At 45.5% G+C, this 26,592-nt stretch overlaps 1 protein-coding gene across 1 annotated transcript in view; it reads left to right on the forward strand.

Annotated features, from left to right (window-relative positions):
* Positions 1-20,235, forward strand: part of LOC144791022 (putative cation-transporting ATPase 13A4) — a 125,478-nt gene extending 105,243 nt beyond the window's left edge. Inside the window, exons 24-30 of the mRNA XM_078665650.1 lie at positions 296-392; positions 3,489-3,561; positions 9,642-9,816; positions 10,779-10,966; positions 14,645-14,733; positions 17,127-17,207; positions 19,091-20,235. Of these exons, the coding sequence (XP_078521776.1) occupies positions 296-392; positions 3,489-3,561; positions 9,642-9,816; positions 10,779-10,966; positions 14,645-14,733; positions 17,127-17,207; positions 19,091-19,339 (952 nt within the window). The 3' untranslated portion in view covers positions 19,340-20,235. The remainder of the gene's footprint in view (positions 1-295; positions 393-3,488; positions 3,562-9,641; positions 9,817-10,778; positions 10,967-14,644; positions 14,734-17,126; positions 17,208-19,090) is intronic.
* The last annotated feature ends 6,357 nt before the right edge of the window (positions 20,236-26,592 follow it).

The raw sequence follows: 26,592 nt of genomic DNA on the forward strand, positions 1-26,592 counted from the left end.
GCATGCACATCAGCGTGTAGGAGCCCATGCGTGTATCCATGCATGCATGCACATCATCATGTAGGAGCCCATGCGTGAATCCATGCATGCATGCATACATCATTGAGCAGGAGCCCATGCGTGTACCCATGCATGCACACATCCGTGAGCAGGAGCCCACGCGTGTATCCATGCATGCATGCACATCATTGAGCAGGAGCCCATGCGTGTATCCATGCATGCATGCATCTGTGTGTTTGAGCTGGAGCTGCATGTAGAAGTTGCTGTAATGGAATCCATCCTTTTGTCTCCGCAGGGAAGGACGGGCGGCCCTGGTCACCTCCTTTTGCATGTTTAAGTACATGTCCATGTTCGGCATCATTGAATACATCAACACGCTGCTGCTGTACTGGGTAAGGCTCTGGTCCAAGATGAATGAGTAATTGAATGAATGCTGTGGGGTATTATGGTGCCTGCAGCCAGGGACGCCCCGTGCCTGGTCCAAGATGAATGAGTTATTTAATGAATGCTGTGGGGTATTATGGTGCCCGCAGCCAGGGACGCCCCCGCGCCTGGTCCAAGATAAATGAGTTATTGAATGAATGCTGTGGGGTATTATGGTGCCCGCAGCCAGGGACGCCCCCGCGCCTGGTCCAAGATAAATGAGTTATTGAATGAATGCTGTGGGGTATTATGGTGCCCGCAGCCAGGGACGCCCCCGCGCCTGGTCCAAGATAAATGAGTTATTGAATGAATGCTGTGGGGTATTATGGTGCCCGCAGCCAGGGACGCCCTGTGCCTGGTCCAAGATAAATGAGTTATTGAATGAATGCTGTGGGGTATTATGGTGCCCGCAGCCAGGGACGCCCCCGCGCCTGGTGGGTGCACCTCTGCGTCCTCTGCAATGCGCAGAATTGAAAAGCTTGTGAAAGCAAACAATGCCTGTAGTGTCTTAGAAGTCAGGAAGAAATCTTCAATAGTGGAATGGGAATAGGATAGTAACAAGCATATGCAAATCACTGTGGGGGTGAAATGTCAGAGTTCAAAGGGAAGACCAAGATCTGGAGCCCTTGAAAGACACAGAATGGAGAAGACGTATGTGTGGAAGCTGTCGCGAGCCCCGCCTGGTTCAAGGTGATAGAGATTAAAGTTCAACAGCGGACACACCTAAACTACTCTGAAACCAGCACACAGAGTCGGACAAGGTCTCGTCCAGGGGGTCCTCGTCAATAGTCATAAGCACTGTATGACAGTGCTTATGACTTTGATGAGGATACCCCTGGAAGAGAACTAGGATTACAGGTAAGTAACTTATCCTTCCTGCCCCACGAATAGGGTAACCATACCAGATAGGACAAGCTTTTGTAGCGGACGTGGGGTAAATATACCCAGACATGGGGTGACTATACCAGGGCAGACAAACTCTTTACCCACTAACAGGGTAACTAACTACACCAGGACAGACAAGTTCTTGTCCCAAACGTGGGGTGACTATACCAAAAATTATAATCTTTTGTACTAGTTGTGGGGTAACTATACCAAGGGGCTGAGAAGCTCTTGCCCCAGACGTGGGGCCATTGGAAGCTGCTGGATGGAGACAAAAGGAAAGGAAACAGTGAAGCCCAAAACTGCATGATGCAAAAGTGTTGACTGCAGCCCTGTTTGAGAGGGGAGCCTGAGCTCTTCCCAGAAGCAGATACTGAACACTACAGATGGCTGGAAAGGCTGCATTTCACTCCTGAGTCCGCCACGCCCCGAGTGGGAGGATTCCTTTGCAGAAGCAACGCTGGACCCCACTGTGGTCCGACATCAGGACATTTACAGTTGACCCTGTTCTTCATTGTATCTTTCTCCTAAATGTGATGGCAGAAGAAAATGTTGGTCTTGCTGCCTCCCTCTGAAACAGAAAGGGGGTGAGAAGAATGCTTGCAATAGCCTCAGCTGCTGGGTCGCACACCAGTCCATCGTTTTTGTGCTCTGTACCAGTCCAGGCGAGGAACCAGCCATATGCAAATCAGACTCGGTCCTGCTTCAGCACAGAGTGTCAGCCCAAGCTGCCAGGCTCCATCTCCCAAAAGCAACCCCTGGCACGGTTCAGCCTCTTCGGGCCTCATCAGTGTGGTACGGCGTAGGCCTGACGCACCTGGAGCGTGGACCCGCATCTCTACATCCCTGGCACACTCAGGGCATCACACTGACACAAAGGGGATGGTGGAGTGCTTGGAAAAGTCTCAGCCACGAGATAGCGCTCGGGCCTCATTCAATTTCCACCATTTTTTTGCCCACTATGTTCCTCCAAACAGGGAGCAGCCTTAAGCAAATCTGACTTGGCCCTGCTCCAAGAGGAAAAGACTAACCTGAACTTCCATGCTTGTTCCATCTGAAGGGGAGCGCAAACAAGCACTGGCAGGTTCAAGCAACTGCCAGCAACAGAGCTCTTCCAAGCATCCACCCCTGGAAATATTTTGTGGACAGTGTCCAAGATGCCAAGACTTGGACAAATCCAGAAACGACACTTAGGGGCCAATTACGACTTCTCAACAAAACAGTGGCGTGGTGGTGCAAACCGCCGAAGGTCTCCCCACCCCCCACCAGATTACAACTTACAAGTAGTCTGGCGGGTAGGTGGTGTGGCGGTCCCATGGTGGTGCCTCTTTTAAAGCCGGCAGTGCCTTTGAAAAAGGCACCACAATGGGACCGCACTACAAGGGTCCTGCAAGGCATGGACTCGAAAGTCCACGCCATGCAGGAACCTATGGGCATGCACACAGGGGGGGCACATGTTAAGCCCCTGTCTGCATCCACATGCGTTGAAGGCACAGGAGGCCTGTAGTGCCCCCTTTGTTTCCTCTCCGCCAGGGTTTTCATGGCAGTGGAACCACCATGGAAATACTGGGAGAGAACCTCGTAATATGCTTGGCAGGACCGTGGCGGTACCACCAAGCATATTGCGGACTGTGACCGCCACTCCAATGCCAGGGAATTGTGGTCCCCTGACCGACCCCGCGGTTCCCTGGCAGAGCCAGCGATCCCTGGGCGGTCCAACTGCCCAGGTTGCAATCGTGTGGTCGAACCACTGGTGCAGCGGTGGCTGGAGGTCATCGGCCCGCCAGACTCATAACAGCGCCCTTAAAGGTTCCTGAAAACGTCATGGGGTAGAACTGTTATTAAAGCCCCTTCTGGAAGAGTAGCTCCTAACATAAGAGGCAGCGCTATACATGGAGTTAACTGTGGTGTAAAAAAGGCAGCTCTGGTTTGCGACATCACTGTAGTATGACAGGGGGCGGCGCGTCTTCTAAACAACACGCGGTGCAATAAGAGGACAACGCCCTGCGGCGATGATCTGGCATCGCGCTGTGATGTCTTTTCAGGGGATGCCAGTCTGTGATGGAAGTCAAGTGTCGTAGATCAAGGGTAATCGAACAATCGAAGCATGTGTGTAATTGTAAACAATATGAATGCTTGCTAGAATTACAAAAACAACACAGTGCTCTTTTTATTCCTTTCAGCACCGTAACATCTTTGGGAACAACCAGTTTCTTGTCCACGACTTTGCGGTTATGTTTGTCATCTTTCTAACAAGTAAGTCGTCTTCCAAAGAGCACACGTTTCATCTGTGGTGCGCTGAGATTGGGACTCACTTCTCTAAGTTACAAACCCCAAACACAAACATATAGCTTCTTCTGCCGCTGTATGTGTATCGACCGTTTGTATTCTTAAGTTTGCCTCTGCATACATTGTCAAGGTACATACATGTGGAATTATCTCTAGAAAACCCTTAATAACATGTACAAACTTACCTTCACAATACTGTGATGGTCAATATTTTGGTTACAATATTCTTGTTAGACGATTTTAAATCCCAAAGTTTCCGTTCCCGTACCGGTGAGGATTCTCCACCCGGTGATGTCCACGGCCATAAGGAGTGTCGCTGTGATGACAGCGTGTCGATGGTACTTCCAGTAAGCCTATGGGATGCCAATACGATCACCCCTTAATACCATCACGTCTGTCATTGGATTGCCCCCAGCTGGCGCTATAAGTCTGCCAGGGGAGGTATAATGTCTGTCCCTGGTTCTGTATCTCATTGGTGGTACGAGTCCATATTCCTTGTCTTCTGGGGGTATCTCATGAGTGTATGACGTCACACCACCTGACCCACTGTTCGGCTGAGTACGGTCATCCTTTCACCACTAAAGCACAGCCCCCCACATGCTGGCTGGACTGTGAGTCACTAGGGCCAGGGTACCACAGAAGGCACTTACTCATTTCGGTATTCACAGAAGGCACTTACTCATGTTGGTATTCACAGAAGGCACTTACTCATGTTGGTATTCACAGAAGGCACTTACTCATGTTGGTATTCACAGGAGGCACTTACTCATTTTGGTATTCACAGAAGGCACTTACTCATTTCGGTATCACAGAAGGCACTTACTCATTTCGGTATTCACAGAAGGCACTTACTCATTTCGGTATTCACAGAAGGCACTTACTGATTTTGGTATTCACTGAAGGCACTTACTCATTTCGGTATTCACAGAAGGCACTTACTCATGTTGGTATTCACAGGAGGCACTTACTCATGTTGGTATTCACAGGAGGCACTTACTCATTTTGGTATTCACAGGATGCACTTACTCATTTTGGTATTCACAGGAGGCACTTACTCATTTTGGTATTCACAGAAGGCACTTACTCATTTCGGTATCACAGAAGGCACTTACTCATTTCGGTATTCACAGAAGGCACTTACTGATTTTGGTATTCACAGAAGGCACTTACTCATTTCGGTATCACAGAAGGCACTTACTCATTTCGGTATTCACAGAAGGCACTTACTCATGTTGGTATTCACAGAAGGCACTTACTCATGTTGGTATTCACAGAAGGCACTTACTCATGTTGGTATTCACAGAAGGCACTTACTCATGTTGGTATTCACAGAAGGCACTTACTCATGTTGGTATTCACAGAAGGCACTTACTCATGTTGGTATTCACAGGAGGCACTTACTCATTTTGGTATTCACAGGAGGCACTTACTCATTTTGGTATTCACAGGAGGCACTTACTCATTTTGGTATTCATCGAAGGCACTTACTCATTTCGGTATCACAGAAGGCACTTACTCATTTTGGTATTCACAGAAGGCACTTACTCATTTCGGTATTCACAGAAGGCACTTACTGATTTTGGTATTCACTGAAGGCACTTACTCATTTCGGTATTCACAGAAGGCACTTACTCATGTTGGTATTCACAGAAGGCACTTACTCATGTTGGTATTCACAGGAGGCACTTACTCATTTTGGTATTCACAGGAGGCACTTACTCATTTTGGTATTCACAGAAGGCACTTACTCATTTCGGTATCACAGAAGGCACTTACTCATTTCGGTATTCACAGAAGGCACTTACTGATTTTGGTATTCACAGAAGGCACTTACTCATTTCGGTATCACAGAAGGCACTTACTCATTTCGGTATTCACAGAAGGCACTTACTCATGTTGGTATTCACAGAAGGCACTTACTCATGTTGGTATTCACAGAAGGCACTTACTCATGTTGGTATTCACAGAAGGCACTTACTCATGTTGGTATTCACAGAAGGCACTTACTCATGTTGGTATTCACAGAAGGCACTTACTCATGTTGGTATTCACAGAAGGCACTTACTCATGTTGGTATTCACAGAAGGCACTTACTCATGTTGGTATTCACAGGAGGCACTTACTCATTTTGGTATTCACAGGAGGCACTTACTCATTTTGGTATTCACAGGAGGCACTTACTCATTTTGGTATTCACAGAAGGCACTTACTCATTTCGGTATCACAGAAGGCACTTACTCATTTCGGTATTCACAGAAGGCACTTACTGATTTTGGTATTCACTGAAGGCACTTACTCATTTCGGTATTCACAGAAGGCACTTACTCATGTTGGTATTCACAGAAGGCACTTACTCATGTTGGTATTCACAGGAGGCACTTACTCATTTTGGTATTCACAGGAGGCACTTACTCATTTTGGTATTCACAGGAGGCACTTACTCATTTTGGTATTCACAGAAGGCACTTACTCATTTCGGTATCACAGAAGGCACTTACTCATTTCGGTATTCACAGAAGGCACTTACTGATTTTGGTATTCACAGAAGGCACTTACTCATTTCGGTATCACAGAAGGCACTTACTCATTTCGGTATTCACAGAAGGCACTTACTGATTTTGGTATTCACAGGAGGCACTTACTCATTTTGGTATTCACAAGAGGCACTTACTCATTTTGGTATTCACAGAAGGCACTTACTCATTTCGGTATCACAGAAGGCACTTACTCATTTCGGTATTCACAGAAGGCACTTACTGATTTTGGTATTCACAGGAGGCACTTACTCATTTTGGTATTCACAAGAGGCACTTACTCATTTTGGTATTCACAGAAGGCACTTACTCATTTCGGTATCACAGTAGGCACTTACTCATTTCGGTATCACAGAAGGCACTTACTCATTTTGGTATTCACAGAAGGCACTTACTCATTTCGGTATTCACAGAAGGCACTTACTGATTTTGGTATTCACTGAAGGCACTTACTCATTTCGGTATTCACAGAAGGCACTTACTCATGTTGGTATTCACAGAAGGCACTTACTCATGTTGGTATTCACAGGAGGCACTTACTCATTTTGGTATTCACAGGAGGCACTTACTCATTTTGGTATTCACAGAAGGCACTTACTCATTTCGGTATCACAGAAGGCACTTACTCATTTCGGTATTCACAGAAGGCACTTACTGATTTTGGTATTCACAGAAGGCACTTACTCATTTCGGTATCACAGAAGGCACTTACTCATGTTGGTATTCACAGAAGGCACTTACTCATGTTGGTATTCACAGAAGGCACTTACTCATGTTGGTATTCACAGAAGGCACTTACTCATGTTGGTATTCACAGAAGGCACTTACTCATGTTGGTATTCACAGAAGGCACTTACTCATGTTGGTATTCACAGGAGGCACTTACTCATTTTGGTATTCACAGGAGGCACTTACTCATTTTGGTATTCACAGGAGGCACTTACTCATTTTGGTATTCACAGAAGGCACTTACTCATTTCGGTATCACAGAAGGCACTTACTCATTTCGGTATTCACAGAAGGCACTTACTGATTTTGGTATTCACTGAAGGCACTTACTCATTTCGGTATTCACAGAAGGCACTTACTCATGTTGGTATTCACAGAAGGCACTTAATCATGTTGGTATTCACAGGAGGCACTTACTCATTTTGGTATTCACAGGAGGCACTTACTCATTTTGGTATTCACAGGAGGCACTTACTCATTTTGGTATTCACAGAAGGCACTTACTCATTTCGGTATCACAGAAGGCACTTACTCATTTCGGTATTCACAGAAGGCACTTACTGATTTTGGTATTCACAGAAGGCACTTACTCATTTCGGTATCACAGAAGGCACTTACTCATTTCGGTATTCACAGAAGGCACTTACTGATTTTGGTATTCACAGAAGGCACTTACTCATTTTGGTATTCACAGAAGGCACTTACTCATTTTGGTATTCACAGGAGGCACTTACTCATTTTGGTATTCACAGGAGGCACTTACTGATTTTGGTATTCACAGAAGGCACTTACTCATTTTGGTATTCGCAGAAGGCACTTACTCATTTTGGTATTCACAGAAGGCACTTACTCATTTTGGTATTCACAGAAGGCACTTACTCATTATAAGTAAGTGCCTTCTGTGAATACCAAAATGAGTCAATGGTAGTGAGTGTAGGATTTTGTCTTAAGTTAGTTCCATGAATCGGGACCTCTGTGATACGCAATAGTTACTGGTGCTATAACCCGATGGCTGCCTTGCATCAGGTGCTGGTTCAGACCCAAGTACGCATGTTACATAAATGAAACTGGTGATGGTGCAATCACTCCAACTTTTCCATATTGCATAGTGTACAAGTTACTCTTAAACGTTGATGACTCAGATTGCACTAGTGCTGTTGCACGTTGCACCAGCATCTCCACTTTACATACTGCATTGGGAACGTTGTAATTTGTAATGGCCTTGCCACATTACATCAGCTGCTCTGGTGAGCGTCCATGTTCACCAGAGTTTCAGATTTACGGAAATTGTACTAGTATTCTCTTGTATTGCAGCATTTATATAGCGCGTACACCCCCTATGTGTGGCGTTGAAGCGCTTGCCTCCATGAGTAGGGTGTTGTCTTTGTTTTGATCTTGTGTGGGAAGTGTTTCTATGTCATGTGTGAGGACCACAGAGGTGGGGTTATCGCGTGAAGGGACCACGGGGCATATGTAGGAAGGCGTTTGCGATTCGCAAACGCCGGGATTCGCAGAATTCCGGCGTTTGCGAATCGCAATCGGCCTTTTGGTATGTAGGTGCCACTTAGCAAAATAAGGAATCGCAAAAATTGCGATTCCTTATTTTGCTCAAGCATTTAAGGAATCGCAATTATGCGATTCCTTAAATGCTATGTAGGGGTGCCTTTAAAATTGGGATTTTCGGCTTAAGGAATTGCAAAATACCACTTACTTCAAGTAGATGGTATTTTGCGATTTCCTGTCATAATGCATTTTTTTAAAAAATTCAAAGTGCTATGTGATGCACAGACATGCCCTTAGGGCATGTATGTGCGCCACATGTACTTACAGGCACATTCAAGGGGTCCAACAGATGTCCTTCGGACACCCTGGTACCCTTGGAATTGCGATTCTCAAAGTGCGATTTTCTCATAGAAAATTGCAATTTGAGAATGTATCCCCATTCATTCCTATGGGCCTCTTGGCCCATTGGAATGAATGGGACACTCATTCCTTAATTGCGATTCGCAATTTGCAAATCACAATTAAGGAATTTTTTGAGATTCGCAAAAGAATTGCGTTTCTTTACCTACATTCCATTTTGCAATTCTCAAATAGCGATTCCTTAAAAATCGCTATATGAGAATCGCAAAATGTGAATTACGTACATATGCCCCTACGCCTTTAGCAGTGAGGGGGAGGAGTGTGAGCGACACATGTGTCGAGCCTGCTGGTAGCCCTGGGCAGCTCTGCAGGTCTCTTCAAGGCACTCCTGATGAAAGGCGCTGCTTGGCTGCTTCCTGCACTGGGTTGTCCTCCTGGTGATCGTGCAGTTCACATCAGCCTTTCAACAGCGCATGAATTATCTTGGTTAGGGATAGAATTGACAAGGAAATTTCCATATTACATCGATCGACCCGCACTGGTCAAGGTGCAATTTTGCTTTGATATTCGTACCACTGCGACTGAATAAATAGTGCAACATGTCATTTTTGCAGCTCATTTTAGTGCAAATGTCAGGGCAAAGTCAGAGCAGCTCCAGTTCAAGGCTTCTGACAAGTTGGTGCAAACCTGCCCTGGTGTTGATGTGAAATCCACCCCGTATTCCAGGCGCTTCGCAGCTTTACCGGGGGCCGACTTGGCCAACTGTGGAGCAGAACAGCCGAAGGATAAGGGAGCCCTGGTGGAGACCCCATCCTCTTGACACCCCCGAAACACCGCTTTGTTGCTCTTGGGACATGGGGATCAAAAGATGGTTTACATTGTTTCGTGAGTGAGTAAACGATGAACATTCCTCGTTTTCAGTGAGTTCGACTCCTCCGTGGCCAGTGTTGGCGCCGTACAGGCCCCCGGGTCAGCTGATCAGCCCCCCCATGTTCTTCTCCGTGGTCTACAGCATCCTGTGGAGTACCGCCATGCAGACGTACGCCTTCCTCATGGTCCAGAAGCAACCGTGGTACCACGCAGACGACATCTACAGGTAACGCGTGGCGGCTGTGTGGGGTGTCAGTGGCTGGGACACTGGGGCTGCTGAACAGGAACATGTTATTGATTTGATGAGCTGATCCTGGGAGGTGTCCTACCAGGATATCCAGCCCTAAATAACCACCTCTGGAAATGTTATGTATATTTATATATATATATATATATATATATATATGTGTGTGTGTGTGTGATACTGCAGATTTAGCATGCATAGCTCACTAACATCGACCTCAAAAGTGGTGGTAGCACTTGGCGTTCATTCTCCGTGTTACATCACTTTCTTGACAGTGGCATCAATTCCCATTCGCTGCAAAGTCTGTCTTCTGTGTCTTTTGTCTTGTTCTCACAGCTGATGCTCTGGCTCCCTAGGTCTGTGGTAACATTATTTCATATCTTTTGCAGACGTCCGTCACATTTTAAAACAAGCATTTGCAGTGCAATAGGACTCACATTTACGCAAGACATATTGCATTGCAAACAGGAGTGCGGGGACGCGGGTAGGGGGCGAGAAGGCATGGACAATGGGAGTGCGGGTGGGGTGAGAATGCACGGGTAATGGGAGTGCGTGCGGGGGGGGCGAGAAGGCACGGGCAATAAGAGAACCTCATTAAAGAAAATAGTGCTCACAATCTAAATAATACATACTGTGTAACACTCGAAGTCAAGGGGCCAGTAGCCAATGGAGGATACAAATGACGACATTGCCGTCATAAGGAGGGACTAACAAGCCTATAAACCAATCGGAAGGCAGCATTTACCAAGGTCACAAGCGGAGGAAAAATATGGGCGGGGGAGTTGGCGGGGCTTCCCTCATGTACTGAAATTAAACAGATCTTCCCTAGAGCAGCGCTTGCACGCTGACTCTAGGCTCATCCTTAAAATGCACGTATACGATTAGTAGCCACTGATATTACAATGTATTTCCTCAAAGAGTGACTTCTGTACAATTTTTTTCAGTGCATGTTACCCAGGAAATGCTACAGCCAATATTGAAAGGACACTTTATGAGCGCGAGCATCGGGGCAAAAAGAACTACGAAAGCTACGACAACTCAACCCTCTACCTTATCACTGCTTGCCACTTCGTGATACTCGCTGTTGTGTTCTCCAAAGGAAAGCCCTTCCGTCTGCCCGTGTACCGCAACTGTAAGTACCGCCTCGTGACTCAACGAAAGTATGGAAATAAACACAGTGAGGTGATGAACCCCTAGCCAAGAAACCTATAGCATTGCCTAACGTCCTGAACTGACTAACGTACGATGTGCAAAGAAAACTGATGTGGCGACCACCTGCGGCCTGTTCATGTACAATCTGTGAGCAGTGAATACTCACTGACAATAGCAGGATGCCTTACTAGCCAATGATGTCTATCCCAGGGTGTGTTACTGATTCCTGCTGACAGCTCTGGTATCACTTGTGGGTTCTAGTGACAATCCCAGGGTGTGTTACTGACTCCTGCTGACAGCGCTGGGATCACTTGTGGGTACTAGTGACAATCCTAGGGTGTGTTACTGACTACTGCTGACAGCTCTGGTATCACTTGTGGGTTCTAGTGACAATCCCAGGGTGTGTTACTGACTCCTGCTGACAGTGCTGGTTTCACTGGTGGGTTCTAGTCACAATCCCAGGGTGTGTTACTGACTCCTGCTGACAGTGCTGCTATCACTTGTGGGTTCTAGTCACAATCCCAGGGTGTGTTACTGACTCCTGCTGACAGCGCTGATATCACTTGTGGGTACTAGTGACAATCCCAGGGTGTGTTACTGACTCCTGCTGACAGCGCTGGTGTCACTGGTGGATTCTAGTGTCAATCCCAGGGTGTGTTACTGACTCCTGTTGACAGCGCTGGTATCACTTGTGGGTTCTAGTGACAATCCCAGGGTGTATTACTGACTTCTGCTGACAGCGCTGGTATCACTTGTGGGTTCTAGTGACAATCCCAGGGTGTATTACTGACTCCTGCTGACAGCGCTGGTATCACTTGTGGGTTCCAGTGACAATCCCAGGGTGTGTTACTGACTCCTGCTGACAGCGCTGGTATCACTTGTGGGTTCTAGTGACAATCCCAGGGTGTGTTACTGACTCCTGCTGACAGCGCTGGTGTCACTGGTGGATTCTAGTGTCAATCCCAGGGTGTGTTACTGACTCCTGTTGACAGCGCTGGTATCACTTGTGGGTTCTAGTGACAATCCCAGGGTGCATTACTGACTTCTGCTGACAGCGCTGGTATCACTTGTGGGTTCTAGTGACAATCCCAGGGTGTATTACTGACTCCTGCTGACAGCGCTGGTATCACTTGTGGGTTCTAGTGACAATCCCAGGGTGTATTACTGACTCCTGCTGACAGCGCTGGTATCACTTGTGGGTTCTAGTGACAATCCCAGGGTGTGTTACTGACTCCTGCTGACAGCGCTGGTATCACTTGTGGGTTCTAGTGACAATCCCAGGGTGTGTTACTGACTCCTGTTGACAGCGCTTGTATCACTTGTGGGTTCTAGTGACAATCCCAGGGTGTATTACTGACTTCTGCTGACAGCGCTTGTATCACTTGCGGGTTCTAGTCACAATCCCAGGGTGTGTTACTGACTCCTGCTGGCAGCGCTGGTATCAATTGTTGGATTCTAGTGACAATCCCAGGGTGTGTTACTGACTTCTGCTGACAGCGCTTGTATCACATGCGGGTTCTAGTGACAATCCCAGGGTGTGTTACTGACTCCTGCTGACAGCGCTGGTGTCACTGGTGGGTTCTAGTGACAATCCTAGGGTGTGTTACTGACTCCTGCTGACAGCGCTGGGATCACTTGTGGGTACTAGTGATAATCCTAGGTTGTGCTACTGACTACTGCTGACAGCGCTGATATCACTTGTAGGTTCTAGTGACAATCCCAGGGTGTGTTACTGACTCCTGCTGACAGCGCTGGGATCACTTGTGGGTACTAGTGATACTCCCAGGGTGTGTTACTGACTACTGCTGACAGCGCTGGTATCACTTGTAGGTTCTAGTGACAATCCCAGGGTGTGTTACTGACTCCTGCTGACAGCGCTGGGATCACTTGTGGGTACTAGTGATAATCCCAGGGTGTGTTACTGACTCCTGCTAGCAGCGCTGGTATCAATTGTTGGGTTCTAGTTACAATCCTAGGGTGTGTTACTGACTCCTGCGGACAGCGCTGGTATCACTTGTGGGTACTAGTGACTATCCCAGGGTGTATTACTGACTTCTGCTGACAGCGCTTGTATCACTTGCGGGTTCTAGTGACAATCCCTGGGTGTGTTACTGACTCCTGCTGACAGCGCTGGTGTCACTGGTGGGTTCTAGTGACAATCCTAGGGTGTGTTACTGACTCCTGCTGACAGCGCTGGGATCACTTGTGGGTACTAGTGATAATCCTAGGGTGTGTTACTGACTACTGCTGACAGCGCTGGTATCACTTGTAGGTTCTAGTGACAATCCCAGGGTGTGTTACTGACTCCTGCTGACAGCGCTGGGATCACTTGTGGGTACTAGTGATAATCCCAGGGTGTGTTACTGACTCCTGCTGACAGCGCTGGTATCACTTGTAGGTTCTAGTGACAATCCGAGGGTGTGTTACTGACTCCTGCTGACAGCGCTGGTATCACTTGTGGGTTCTGGTGACAATCCCAGGGTGTGTTACTGACTCCTGCTGACAGCGCTGGTATCACTTGTGGGTTCTGGTGACAATCCTAGGGTGTGTTACTGACTCCTGCTGACAGCGCTGGTATCACTTGTGGGTTCTGGTGACAATCCCAGGGTGTGTTACTGACTACTGCTGACAGCGCTGGGATCACTTGTGGGTATAAGTGATAATCCCAGGGTGTGTTACTGACTCCTGCTGGCAGCGCTGGTATCAATTGTTGGGTTCTAGTGACAATCCTAGGGTGTGTTACTGCCTCCTGCTGACAGCGCTGGTATCACTTGCGGGTTCTAGTGACAATCCTAGGGTGTGTTACTGCCTCCTGCTGACAGCGCTGGTATCACTTACGGGTTCTAGTGATAATCCTAGGGTGTGTTACTGACTACTGCTGACAGCGCTGGTATCACTTGTAGGTTCTAGTGACAATCCCAGGGTGTGTTACTGACTCCTGCTGACAGCGCTGGGATCACTTGTGGGTTCTAGTGACAATCCCAGGGTGTGTTACTGACTCCTGCTGACAGCGCTGGTATCACTTGTGGGTTCTGGTGACAATCCCAGGGTGTGTTACTGACTCCTGCTGACAGCGCTGGTATCACTTGTGGGTTCTGGTGACAATCCCAGGGTGTGTTACTGACTCCTTCTGACAGCGCTGGTATCACTCGTGGGTTTCTAGTGACAATCCCAGGGTGTGTTACTGACTCCTGCTGGCAGCGCTGGTATCAATTGTTGGGTTCTAGTGACAATCCTAGGGTGTGTTACTGCCTTCTGCTGACAGCGCTGGTATCACTTACGGGTTCTAGTGATAATCCTAGGGTGTGTTACTGACTACTGCTGACAGCGCTGGTATCACTTGTAGGTTCTAGTGACAATCCCAGGGTGTGTTACTGACTCCTGCTGACAGCGCTGGGATCACTTGTGGGTTCTAGTGACAATCCCAGGGTGTGTTACTGACTCCTGCTGACAGCGCTGGGATCACTTGTGGGTTCTAGTGACAATCCCAGGGTGTGTTACTGACTCCTGCTGACAGCGCTGGTATCACTTGCGGGTTCTGGTGACAGTCCCAGGGTGTGTTACTGATGCCTGCTGACAGCGCGGGTATCACTTGAGTCGGTCACCTGTTTTTATGTTGAGCACACCTTTCATCTACCCTCTCTTTGTGTCTCCACAGATCTGTTCTTGTGTGTGCTGGCCATCGAGTTCGCCCTCACCCTCTTCTTCATCTTTGCGGACATTCCTGGACTCTACAAAGTACTAGAGGTATGTATGGAGTGGAGAAGTGTGGCTCAATGGTTAGAGCGGCATACCCTGATGCAGAGGTCTGGCCCGGGACCAGGGTTCAATTCCTGGACTGGACTGAATTTCCTCGGACCTGATAATTCTCGCCTCGGTGCCTAGTCTAATCATGGGTCCCACTCTGTGACTCTGGGCAATAGCTTGCTTAATCTCCACAACGGCCCCAGCAGCGCTTTGATGCCTGGCTTCACCTTGGGGGTGCCCAGGAGTGGACACCTCACAGGGAAAGTCAGGATGGGTTCCACAGCGGTATGAATACAGCGCTACGAGGCCTCCGGGTAGAAGTGTGCTATATAAATACTCTACATTTACATTTACAATTTATTTATGCCATGTTGGAAAGCATATCTGCCTGTGGTGAATATTGGTGAATAATGACGAATAATGGTGAATAATGACGATTAATGGTGAATAATGATGATTAATGGTGAATAATGACGAATAATGGTGAATAATGACGATTAATGGTTAATAATGATGTTTAATGGTTAATAATGACAATTAATGGTGAATAATGACGAATAATGGTGAATAATGATGATTAATGGGGAATAATGACGATTAATGGTGAATAATGACGAATAATTGTGAATAATGATGATTAATGGTGAATAATGACAAATAATGGTGAATAATGACAAATAATGGTGAATAATGACGATTAATGGTGAATAATGACGAATAATGTTGAACAATGATGATTAATGGTGAATAATGATGATTAATGGTGAATAATGACAAATAATGGTGAATAATGATGATTAATGGTGAATAATGATGATTAATGGTGAATAATGACGAATAATAGTGAATAATGACGATTAATGGTGAATAATGGTGAATAATGACGAATAATGGTGAATAATGCTGAGTAATGTGTCTGGTAATCTGTGAAAACTATTTTCCAGTAATCTCTAAATGATCGGCATGCAACGTTGCAATGTTTTTTGATTTGTCACACTAATTGGTAAATCTTGAACGATCCTGCATTTTTGGTAGCACAATTCTAAATGTTACACTAATAGAATTGTTCTTCGTTGGAGACAATTTGGAGAACCATTTTAGGGCTTGATCGCATATTTATGTTTAGCACGCACATTTTTACGAGCGTGAAACACATATTTTAATTTCACCAAACGCGACATAACACAAGACTTCTGAAAGGTTCGGCTCAACTGAACCTTTTTGTGTGGCAAAAAATACTCAATGAATTCCCTCCAGTGGTGGGAGGAAGCCCCCTGTAATAGTGTCTGATTGTGTTTATGAACCGGAGTGAGTTCTGAACACTATTGTGCACAGAGAGTCCTTGCTGAGGGTACATTGAAGAACAGCTGCCCTACAGCTTCCTGCTTGTCTGGACATAATTCAAAATAACTCAAAATGGGGTAATATTATCTTCCAATTTCAAGAAAAGCTTGACAAGGTGAGGGAGTGAAACCAGGACACTTTGCATACACTGTGGAAGGTGCACAATGGGTCAATTCGCAAAGATTTTCAAGAGAAAAAACAATGTTGCACACATTAGTGAAACGAGGCAATCTTTGAAATAGAATTGATACCTGCAAAATTTGCTCCCAAATTTTAATTTACGCAAAATTAGAGAAACTGTCATAATCTTGCATTCACAGTTTTGCATTTTTTTTTGTGCAAAAAGTCGTGAGAGAAGTCTGTGAGACTTCATCGCATAGAAAAGTACTTTTTCCTCTTGAACCAGTAGCCTGCCAGTGTCTTGTAAGAACATCTTTAGCAGATATGGATTTGCATCAGAACTCACGATTGGTTGCACAAGAATGCTCACGTGCCACCCTTGGTACCGCCCTTTAATGCAAAGTAGCAGAAATGACCCCTTTGCATGTCTTTGGGGCTACTTTCTAGCACAAAATAAGGGGCATATTATCAAGAAACGGTGTTAAAATTAGTGCCGCAAAAGTGGTGATAATGGCCTTGATAATACCCCCTTGTGAATTCCCATAGAAGCCCATGTTTTGCTGTGAACATGGGCTTCAATGGGAATTCACAAGGGCGTATTATCAAGCCCATTATCGCCGCTTTATCTTCAGCTTTCTGCCACTAAAGAGGCGATAATCTTAACGCCCTTCTTGATAATATGCCCCTTACGCCACTTTTGCGTCACTTTTAACATTGGAAAAGTGATGCAAAAGTGGCGCGTGGGGCTTGTAAATCTGCCCAAAACCGACGCTCTGCGCTTCTTTTGGGAACAAACAAGCGCAAGTGTCTAAACATGTTTTTTTTACTCATTGGGAGAGGATTGTTTGCTATTATTACAGAGTACATTTGTAACTAAATGACTGGTGTGTAGAATTAATCTATGGAATGTGTGTTTTCTCTCTCTGCAGCTCGTGTGTACTCCAATCATGTGGCGGGTGCATATGTTTGTCATCCTGGTTGTGTGCTTCATTGTGTCAGCCTTTGTGGAGGTAAGGCGCGTTTACTTCTACTTGAGGAATACAGCTTACAAAATGGAGGTCAGAAATGACCCTACCAACAACATTCCTCTGTTTATGCACCCTATGTACATGCTTCACATGTATACGAGGGTTTACGTATGCATCAGGGGCGGCTCTAGGCTCATGGCGGCCCCGGTCAGGGAGCGTAGGTAGGGGGCCCCGGAAGAGGGGTTCCGGTCGGGGCAGAGCGCGGAGGCCAGTGAAGAGGGGGGCGGGGGGGGGGTCAGGGTGTTTGGAAGTGGACCAGAGCCGGAGGCCGCCAAATCCCCGCCAGGGGCCGCCACGCAAATATGTATCCATCCTCAGAGGATTATTATATTAAGGATATATATTGGCGTGGTGGCCCCTGGGGTTTGGCGGCCCTGTGCAGGTGCACGGCTTGCACATGCCTAAGGCCGGCCCTGTATGCATTTTACCTAAGCATTTCAGATCAGTAATGATAAGTGGTGTGGACTTTGCCCAGCAGGGACAGACAAAGAGGTAGGTTTCTGGCAAGAATGAAAAAGTGGAATGTTGATCAGTGTTCTATTATTTAGTGGTGCAAGGTTCATATTAGGAAACAGGACTGAAAAGTCGGTTGGACAAACTTTTATTTATGGCAGTGAAATTCATGAACGTTTTGAATTTCAATATTCTGAAATAATTCTCAAAAATTTTAAGGACAGAATGTTGCATAATGTTTTCCCAAGAGTGCACCGCACATAAAAAAGTATCTTGAGATGCCAGCGGTAGAATGGTTCACGCAGAAAAGTCACGCCAAGATCCGCCCGCCAGTATCGTAAGACTTGTTGGGGCATATTACCCAAAAAATAGCGATAATTTTCCCTAAATGCGCTTAGCGCATATTTTTTTATTGCTGCACATCACCGGATATTATCGTAGAGATAACATGCTATTAGCAACGTTTATCTCCAATGCAATAAAATATCCGGCAATAGCGGCGAAATGCGTGAATACCGCTGGAAATCGAGCGATATTCTCGCATTAACCCCAATGAGGACTTAATATGATAATTCACCCCCCCCCCCATTGACTGTACAGGTAAATCAACTTTTTACCAGGCGTTAGATTCTAGCGATAATCACGCTTAGCGTGATTTTTTTTATCGCTTCGCCTGCCTTGTTCATAGGCGATAGCTGTGTTAGCGACTGCTTTCGGTCGCTAACAGGTTGGGTACGCCCACTTTGCATGTCATTAGCGATAAATATCGCTGACATGCAAAGCGGACCCTAAACCGGTAGCTATCGCCTAAAAGCTGTCGCAAGCTGCTGTTAGCGACAGCTTGCTAATAGGGCGATGAAATTATCGCCGCTTTAGCGGGAAAAAGTCCCGCTAAAGCGGCGATATCGCGCTTGCTAATATGCCCCTTTTCTTTTTCCAGAAGGTGCAAGCTTGGGTAAAAAAAGTGACGTAAGAAAACAACAAACCACTTTTTGCTACAGAGTAGCAGTAATATTGCTTAATTTTTGTAGAATTTTACAATATTTTAGAAGAAACTGTTACATGATTTTAAATCCCCTTATGAAAACACTGGGCATGCTAACATTTCTCTGAGCAAGTAAGGAGCAAAGAGAAGAGATGAAGGGGAATGAGGCCAAGGGCTTTTCAAACACTAACCAAAGAGGATGCTGTCCTCCAAGAGATGAGGACACACTGGACATTTCTCAAGATGTCTCCTCTTCTTTGTCTTCTGCAAGGTTCTTCTCTTTTCATGCTTGTGCTGTAATAGTTTTCTTGATAGCTCACATTTGAGACAGTGCTGCCTCTCAGCAAACGAGTTACCGTTTATAATAACTGATGTGTCCCATGAAATGAACGACTCTTAAAATTAAACTAATATTTCCAATACGCAGGATGTGATCCTCGACAATCGGAGACTCTGGGTTTGGCTCAAAAAGTCTTTGAAGTTGAAGCCGGGCAGCAACTACAAAAAGCTGCGACTTGTCCTGGAAGCCGATCCTGAGTGGCCCCCGGTGAAGAGAGTAGAGTACGCGGAACCCGGCGACAAGGACATCAACTGCAACATGGAATCGTACACCAACCCTGCCTTCGACCACGACGAGACCACCAAAACACAGGCTGGAACCATGACCCGACACTAAGCCCGTTGCGTCTTTCATTGACTGAGAATGAAGTTGTTCGCCAAAATCTACCTATGACGAAGAAGGCATTAGCACTGGCGAAGCATTTCATTTGCCGCATTCGCACATTTTATTTTGACATTTGAAATGTTATTTTTGTATATTTGTAAATTACTGTTGGTATCATAGGAGAGTTCTTTATTATCTATCTTAGTCATTGGACAAGAATGCTAAGGAATGTTATCGCGACTAAGCTTATTCGTTGTAGAATATGAACAAGGATACTAGTGAATGGATTAAACTGAATGACTTTGGCTAGTATGATCTGCGAACCCAGTGGATAACCCTGTTTGGCTTGGACAGACAAATGGACCCGCACACATATATGTAGCAGTTAGGGGTTGTTTCCATCACAAATGTTCAAATAATGACCACGGTTTGTGCAAGAACCACAGCAGGGCCGCCTGGGTCGTCTTCTGTTTCAAAGGGATAACGGATTAAAAATGTCGGGTATGTTCACCCAAATCTTCTGTCCAACACCATTTGCTCAAAGAGTTCAATTTAAACCAGCTCTGTACCTATCATCCGGAATAAATTTACAGAAGTCTAGTTGGAGATTCCCGGAGGATCTCCAGAAACAACACTTTCAAGTGTGCTGCCGTTAGTTTCAGAGAATTTGTGACAAGAACCCAACACCTTCAAGCACTGTCAGTAAAATCAAAAGTCAGACTACCTATCCTCTGATATTTCCAAATCTTTGGCTTTTTGTAATGCTGATATCTTAGTCTATTATATTTGCTAACTTTTTTAAAATATATATTTTTTTAATATCACCAGAGAGAGGGACCTATATAAATCTTGAAAGTGCTGCTGTTTTTGTCATGTAAAGTCAATAAAGTCAATGATGGTCAAAATGATACATTATCTCTTTACGGATCACACAAATTGGGCAAATGTGCAAGTTAGACACCAGTTCCGGAGACCTTTAAGCCCTTAGATTTCAACTTCTCCCAGTACTCATCTTAGGCCTTAAAATGTCTTAGTGCGGTCGTCTGGAACCAGCCGTGGCCCGTGCAGTGAAGAGTGGTGGGACCTGGTTGGAAGGGGGTGGATTTTGACAGACGACGAGGGGAAATAAAATAACTAAATAGTTTTCCTTCAACGTTGTATGTAAAAATCCCCCACCACCCCACAACCCTTACCTGCACGGGCCGCAGCTGTCTGGAACTCCTGCTGGCTGTGAGGAACCCCCCACCTTTAATTAAAATTCTAGGGACTCTCTAGTCAGGAGGTTTCAATATTATTTTGAACTGATGTATTGGAGATCTGACCGATGCGACAAATATGGTAGAATTGAAGATTGCGGATCTGCGCTTGCTTGTTTTCAATCACCTGTAGGTGCAGGGCCTCACAAATCTGCAGCTGGGCTGCACGAAGGAGTTGAAGTATGTAGGAGACCTTTTGAATGTAAATAATGTACATTTTTGGAGTATCTTAAAATGGTATGAGATGTATCAGACGTGTAGAGGGTTTGGCGTACATTCTGAAGGACGCAGATATTAAATCTTTACCTTTGTACATAGTAACGTAAATACATATTCATGACCTGTTGATTGTCTCCCTTCCTCTTCCCTGATGTTTGTTCTGTGTCGCCTGCTACAATAAAGCATATTATTTAATACAACAAGACAGAGCGGTGCTTCCATCCAGAGGCGTGCGACCCTTGTACATAATTTGGATTCTGACGCCACTTGCGTGGCAACGGAAGGTGGACTGAAGGTCCCATAGAGTTCTCAAACACTTGAATTTTGTCTTCGTTCCCTCTGGTTCCTTGTGTGAGGCAGAGGACGTCGACCACTCATTGGCTTGGTCCATACAGTCACCCCCGTAACTCCTGGAGGCGTCAGTGAGCGTGACTTGTCTTTAGAACGTGAGAGCCATCTAAAGCGGTCTCCCTCAATGGAGCGTTCCCTTCGGTTTACCGTAGAGGGGAGTCAGAGAAAGTTTCTGTGAGGTCAGAGTATGGCCTTCTTCAGGTGCACGTCAAGACAGGGGCCTCGGATATTCTGAACGTGATCTGAGACCAAAAGTACAGAGGATTGTGCCCGAGTCTAGGAGTAGGTACTGGAAACATGGAAAGCCACATGGTAGATGTGCAGAGCGCGGCTCACAGGGCCTTGGGCAAGCCTTGCCGTTCATCGAATCCATGGATGTATGGTGGTGGACAGGATCCTGAGATAGACTTTGAAGAGTGGGGTTGAGGGAGGATAGGAGATGGAACGCTATCTTTCATATGACACTAGGAAGAAACGAAAGATGTGTTCTGATGACTCTATGATTGAAGTACCAGGAAGGACAGACAGTAAAGGGTGACCTATTCCCCAGAAAAAAATGTTGCCAATTTTCTTAAAGGGAGCGATGGCTTCTCTCACTGGATGCGTCCCTCGTGTAGACTGGTTTGCCGTGAACAAGGAGCGGATATATCTCTGAAGTGTGAGTCCTAGGGTTAGGAGGCATGTACGCCTACAGCTGGGGCTGTGACTGGTGGTGCCTGCTGGCTTGTAAAGGCCTGGGATCTGAGTGACTGCTCCTCTGACCTCACATCCTTCCAGAGCGGTGCTCTTCAACATTGGTTGATCATGCCTCGCAGCCCTGAGCAACTGTGGGACTGGCAAGTGAAGCGGCTGGTGGCCCAACCCACCCACTGTCTCTGCTAAATCCACTGAGCTTTGCATACGGCTTCCGAGCGACAGGTACCTACGGGTCTCCATTGCACGCTTTAATTCCTGCAGGGAGCCAAACGTGTTCCAACCAGTTATACTGTGGGCTGGTCTGAGAGCCAGGTGTGGCGGTGGGGGGGGGGGGGGGGCTGCACAGCCATAACATCTGTCAATTTCAGATCATATATTTCATTGAACTCTTATAAAAATAAAAAAATGTGATTGCAGGTCAAATGCAAGTATGTGTGCTTAAGGATGTGTCAAGGTGGCTACTGTGTTGGATAAACAAGTGTGCAACCCCTCTGCCTTTCAGGGGAGCACAATCCTTTAACTATGGCCCTTATTTGGATCTCAGAGGACGGGTTACTCCTTCACAATGGTGACAGATATCCCGTCCACTGAAATAAAAATCCCATTATATCCTATGGGACGGTGACAGATATCCCGTCTGCTGAAATATAAATCCTATTATATCCTATGGGACGGTGACGGATATCCCGACCGCCGAAATAAAAATCCCAATATATCCTATGGGACGGTGAAGGATATCCTGTCTGCTGAAATATAAATCCCATTATATCCTATGGGACGGTGACTGATATCCTGTCCGCCGAAATATAAATCCCATAATATCCTATGGGACGGTGACAGATATCCCGTCCGCCGAACTATGAATCCCATTATATCCTATGGGACAGTGACAGAAATCCCGTCCGCTGAAATATAAATCCCATTATATCCTATGGGACGGTGACAGATATCCCGTGCGCCAAAATATAAATCCCAATATATCCTATGGGACGGTGACAGATATCCCGTCCACTGAAATAAAAATCCCATTATATCCTATGGGACGGTGACAGATATCCCGTCTGCTGAAATATAAATCCTATTATATCCTATGGGACGGTGACGGATATCCCGTCCGCCGAAATAAATATCCCATTATATCCTATGGGACGGTGAAGGATATCCTGTCTGCTGAAATATAAATCCCATTATATCCTATGGGACGGTGACTGATATCCTGTCCGCCGAAATATAAATCCCATAATATCCTATGGGACGGTGACAGATATCTCGTCCGCCGAACTATGAATCCCATTATATCCTATGGGACAGTGACAGACATCCCGTCCGCTGAAATATAAATCCCATTATATCCTATGGGACGGTGACAGATATCCCGTCTGCCGAAATAAAAATCCCATTATATCCTATGGGACGGTGACGGGAATCCCGTCTGCTGAAATATAAATCTCATTATACCCTATGGGACGGTGAGAGATTTTCCGTCCGCCGAAACATAAATCAAATAATATCCTAAGGGACAGTGACTGTTATCTCGTCTGCCGAAATAAAAATCCCATTATATCCTATGGGACGGTGACAGATATCCCGTCTGCTGAAATATAAATCCCATTATATCCTATGGGACGGTGACGGGAATCCCGTCTGCCGAAACATAAATCCCATTATATCCTAAGGGACAGTGACTGTTATCTCGTCGGCTGAAATATAAATCCCATTATATCCTATGGGACGGTGACGGGTATCCCGTCTGTTGAAATATAAATCCCATAGGATATATTGGGATTTATATTTGGGCAGAAGGAATATCTGACACCGTTGTGATAGAGAAACCCCTCTGACGAGCTCTATATCAGGCCCTATGTCCATTATTCTTGTGAATCAGCCGTGTGGCTGTAGGATGCCTGAAGTAAGGAACAAGAGAAGGGAGTGATTGTGAAAAGCTGTATGGGTCTATGTATGTATGTATTCATGCATGCATGTATATGTGCATGTATTTGGTATCTGGGCGCAAACCGTGCCGAAAGGCAGCCGAGTGCTGCACAGGCTCAAAGGCAAAGGTACAACTAACGTGTTCTTGGAGGGAACGCTGATTTCTTAGAATCAAGAGTTGACTGTGACTGCTCGGTGGTGGAGCTCGGTGGAGGAAGAGAGAATGGGATGCTTGAAGACGAAAAGGAAGACGAAAAGAAAGGTTGGCATTAGTCAAAAGCTGTCGTAACACGGAGGTCGATCAAGCATTGATTGGGGGCATATTCGGAATGCTAGGGATGATGGTGGGTCAGCCTCATCAATCAGCCCCTATGGAAAAAGAGAAAGAAAGCAAGGTGGAGATAAAGATGAAACCATCTATGGGTGAGTGTCAGAAGACAACAGCGAATAATGGAAAACACCCAAAGGGGATGATCGCGCACACATCGAATGCTGAACCAAAAATGGACTCCAGAATAGATTCTGATTATTAGGACTTTTGTTTTTTCGCCAGACATTAGGTGATCAACCTAAAAAAGGCTTGAGGAAGCACTATGAGTAGAGGGGCTTTGGCTCCGCACACATGTTGGTTCCCGTGAGTACAGGATTTGATTGGACCAAATGTGTCTTGCAGTAACCAGACTGCTCATATTGCACTTTTCCGCTTTTGGCAAAGTTATACTCGAAACAGCAGGACTAAGGGCCATATGTATCAAGCAAATTTGCATTCGCAAACGCCGAAATTCTGGGAATTTTGGTGTTTGCGAATGCAAATTTGCCAAATGGTATGTATAAAGGAAAATCTGGTGCAAAACAAAGAATCTCAAAATTTGCGATTCCTTATTTTGCAATTGCATTTAAGGAATCGCAAATTTTGCGATTCCTTAAATGCAATGTATGAAGCAAAAAAAAATGCAAATTGTCCTTACGGAATCGCAAATTACCACCAACTTCAAGTTGGTGGTAATTTGCGAAATCCTTGAAAAATGCCAATTTTAGCATTTTTCAAAGTGCCATGTGATGCACATACATGCCCTTAGGGCATGTATGTGCACCACATGTGAACCCACGCTTATTTCAGGAGTGCAACAGGGTGTCATTTGGACACCCCTGCACCCTTGAAATTATTCTCAATTTGTGAATCGCAAATTGAGAATAACTTCCCATTCATTCCTATGGGCCTCCTGGCCCATAGAAATGAATGGGAAAGTATTCCTTAATTGCGATTCGCAATTTGGTCATCGCAATTAAGGAATACTAAGAATTCACAAAAAAATTGCGAATTTGTGCATACATCCCAATTTGCGATTCTGAAATAGCGATTTCTAAAAAATTGCTATTTCAGAATCTCAAATCTGGTTGATGATACATGAGTTGGTTGTAGTGGAAGACAATGATCGAAGCTATAGGCTTCATCTGCTTATTATGAAATGTGATCATAAATTCACTAGGGCTGATATATAAATTGTGAAAAGCATATGTTAAAGGCAATAGGCATTTTGCATGGATTGCAATTACTTTATGTTAAAGCCTGCAGAGACTTATTGGAACCTCACAGGGTACCGTAGCAGGCAGGGGTTTTGGAGTTGGTCACCGAATGTGACAAACTGTGAATTTAAAAGATTTTTACTGTCAGAATCTATGTTGGGCCGTCTTAGGAGAGATAGTGTGACTGATGGTTGCCTTGCAGAAAAGCCTACACTCAAGCCCGTCGGCCTGAGCTGGTTATGGTAAAAAAGCTGCCTATGGCTGTTTGGTGCAGTGGAATGTCCAATGCAATAAGTTGGGTCTTCTTATTTATGAAACATTATGACAAAGGCAGTAGGTATAGCTGCTTTATTGTGAAAAGCAAATGTTACAGCCATTAGGCGTTTAACAGTTGGGTATTACCACATCGTGCTTCCGGCAATAACCAGGTATTTTTATTACATGTTATCTTACAGATTATCATAGCAAGAAAGGGTTTTAGCATTAGCCCCCCACTCTGACAAACTCTGGGGTTTTCACTGCGATTATTATTTTTAGGTTCCATTCAGAGGGGCGTATATTGATTTCAAAGCAGTAGTTTTCTATATATTTGTAATTGTATAACTGTATGCACAGTGGCTACCAGTTTATGTAAAACAGGCCGGTGTTGGGTAACGTGTAAAGCCAATGCTAACGGCTTCATTGGTTCATTGGGAAAAGTCATGCCAGATTTCATAGCTTTGATTTGTTTGTTATGAAACATTATGACAAAGCCAGTGGACAAGACCTACTTATTGTGAAAAGCATGTGTTAAAGACAACAGGCTTTTAAGGATTGATTCTTGTTACACTGTGTTAAAGCCTGTAGGCAGGTATTACGTTACATGGCATTTCACAGATTAGCATAGTAGGCACAGGTTTTGGTGATGTTGACCCATTTGAACAAACCATTGAAAATAGACGATTTGCTGTATGGTAATATAGCCTTATAGCCCACCGTAGAGGGCTATACCGGCTATTAAAGGCCCTCTCCAGCGGTAAAGGTCCTGAGCCGAAGGCGAGGGCCTTTAACAAGGGAGCGGGGCTTTAATAGCCGGTATAGCCCAGCTACGAAGGGCTATAAGGCTATTAGAACATTCTGACACTAAAGGGCAAAATGTTCTAACAAAAAAGAACAAAGCCTTATGGAAGGGTGAGGGGAAAGGAATCCCCTCAGGGTCCCTGAAGCCTTTGTTGACAGCCAGAGCTGTGAACAAAGAAACATTGGAATGCTGGAGCTCCGGGCTTATTCCAGCCATTATAAGCC

Source organism: Lissotriton helveticus, chromosome 11 (assembly GCF_964261635.1).
Source record: "Lissotriton helveticus chromosome 11, aLisHel1.1, whole genome shotgun sequence".
Lineage (NCBI taxonomy): Eukaryota > Metazoa > Chordata > Amphibia > Caudata > Salamandridae > Lissotriton > Lissotriton helveticus.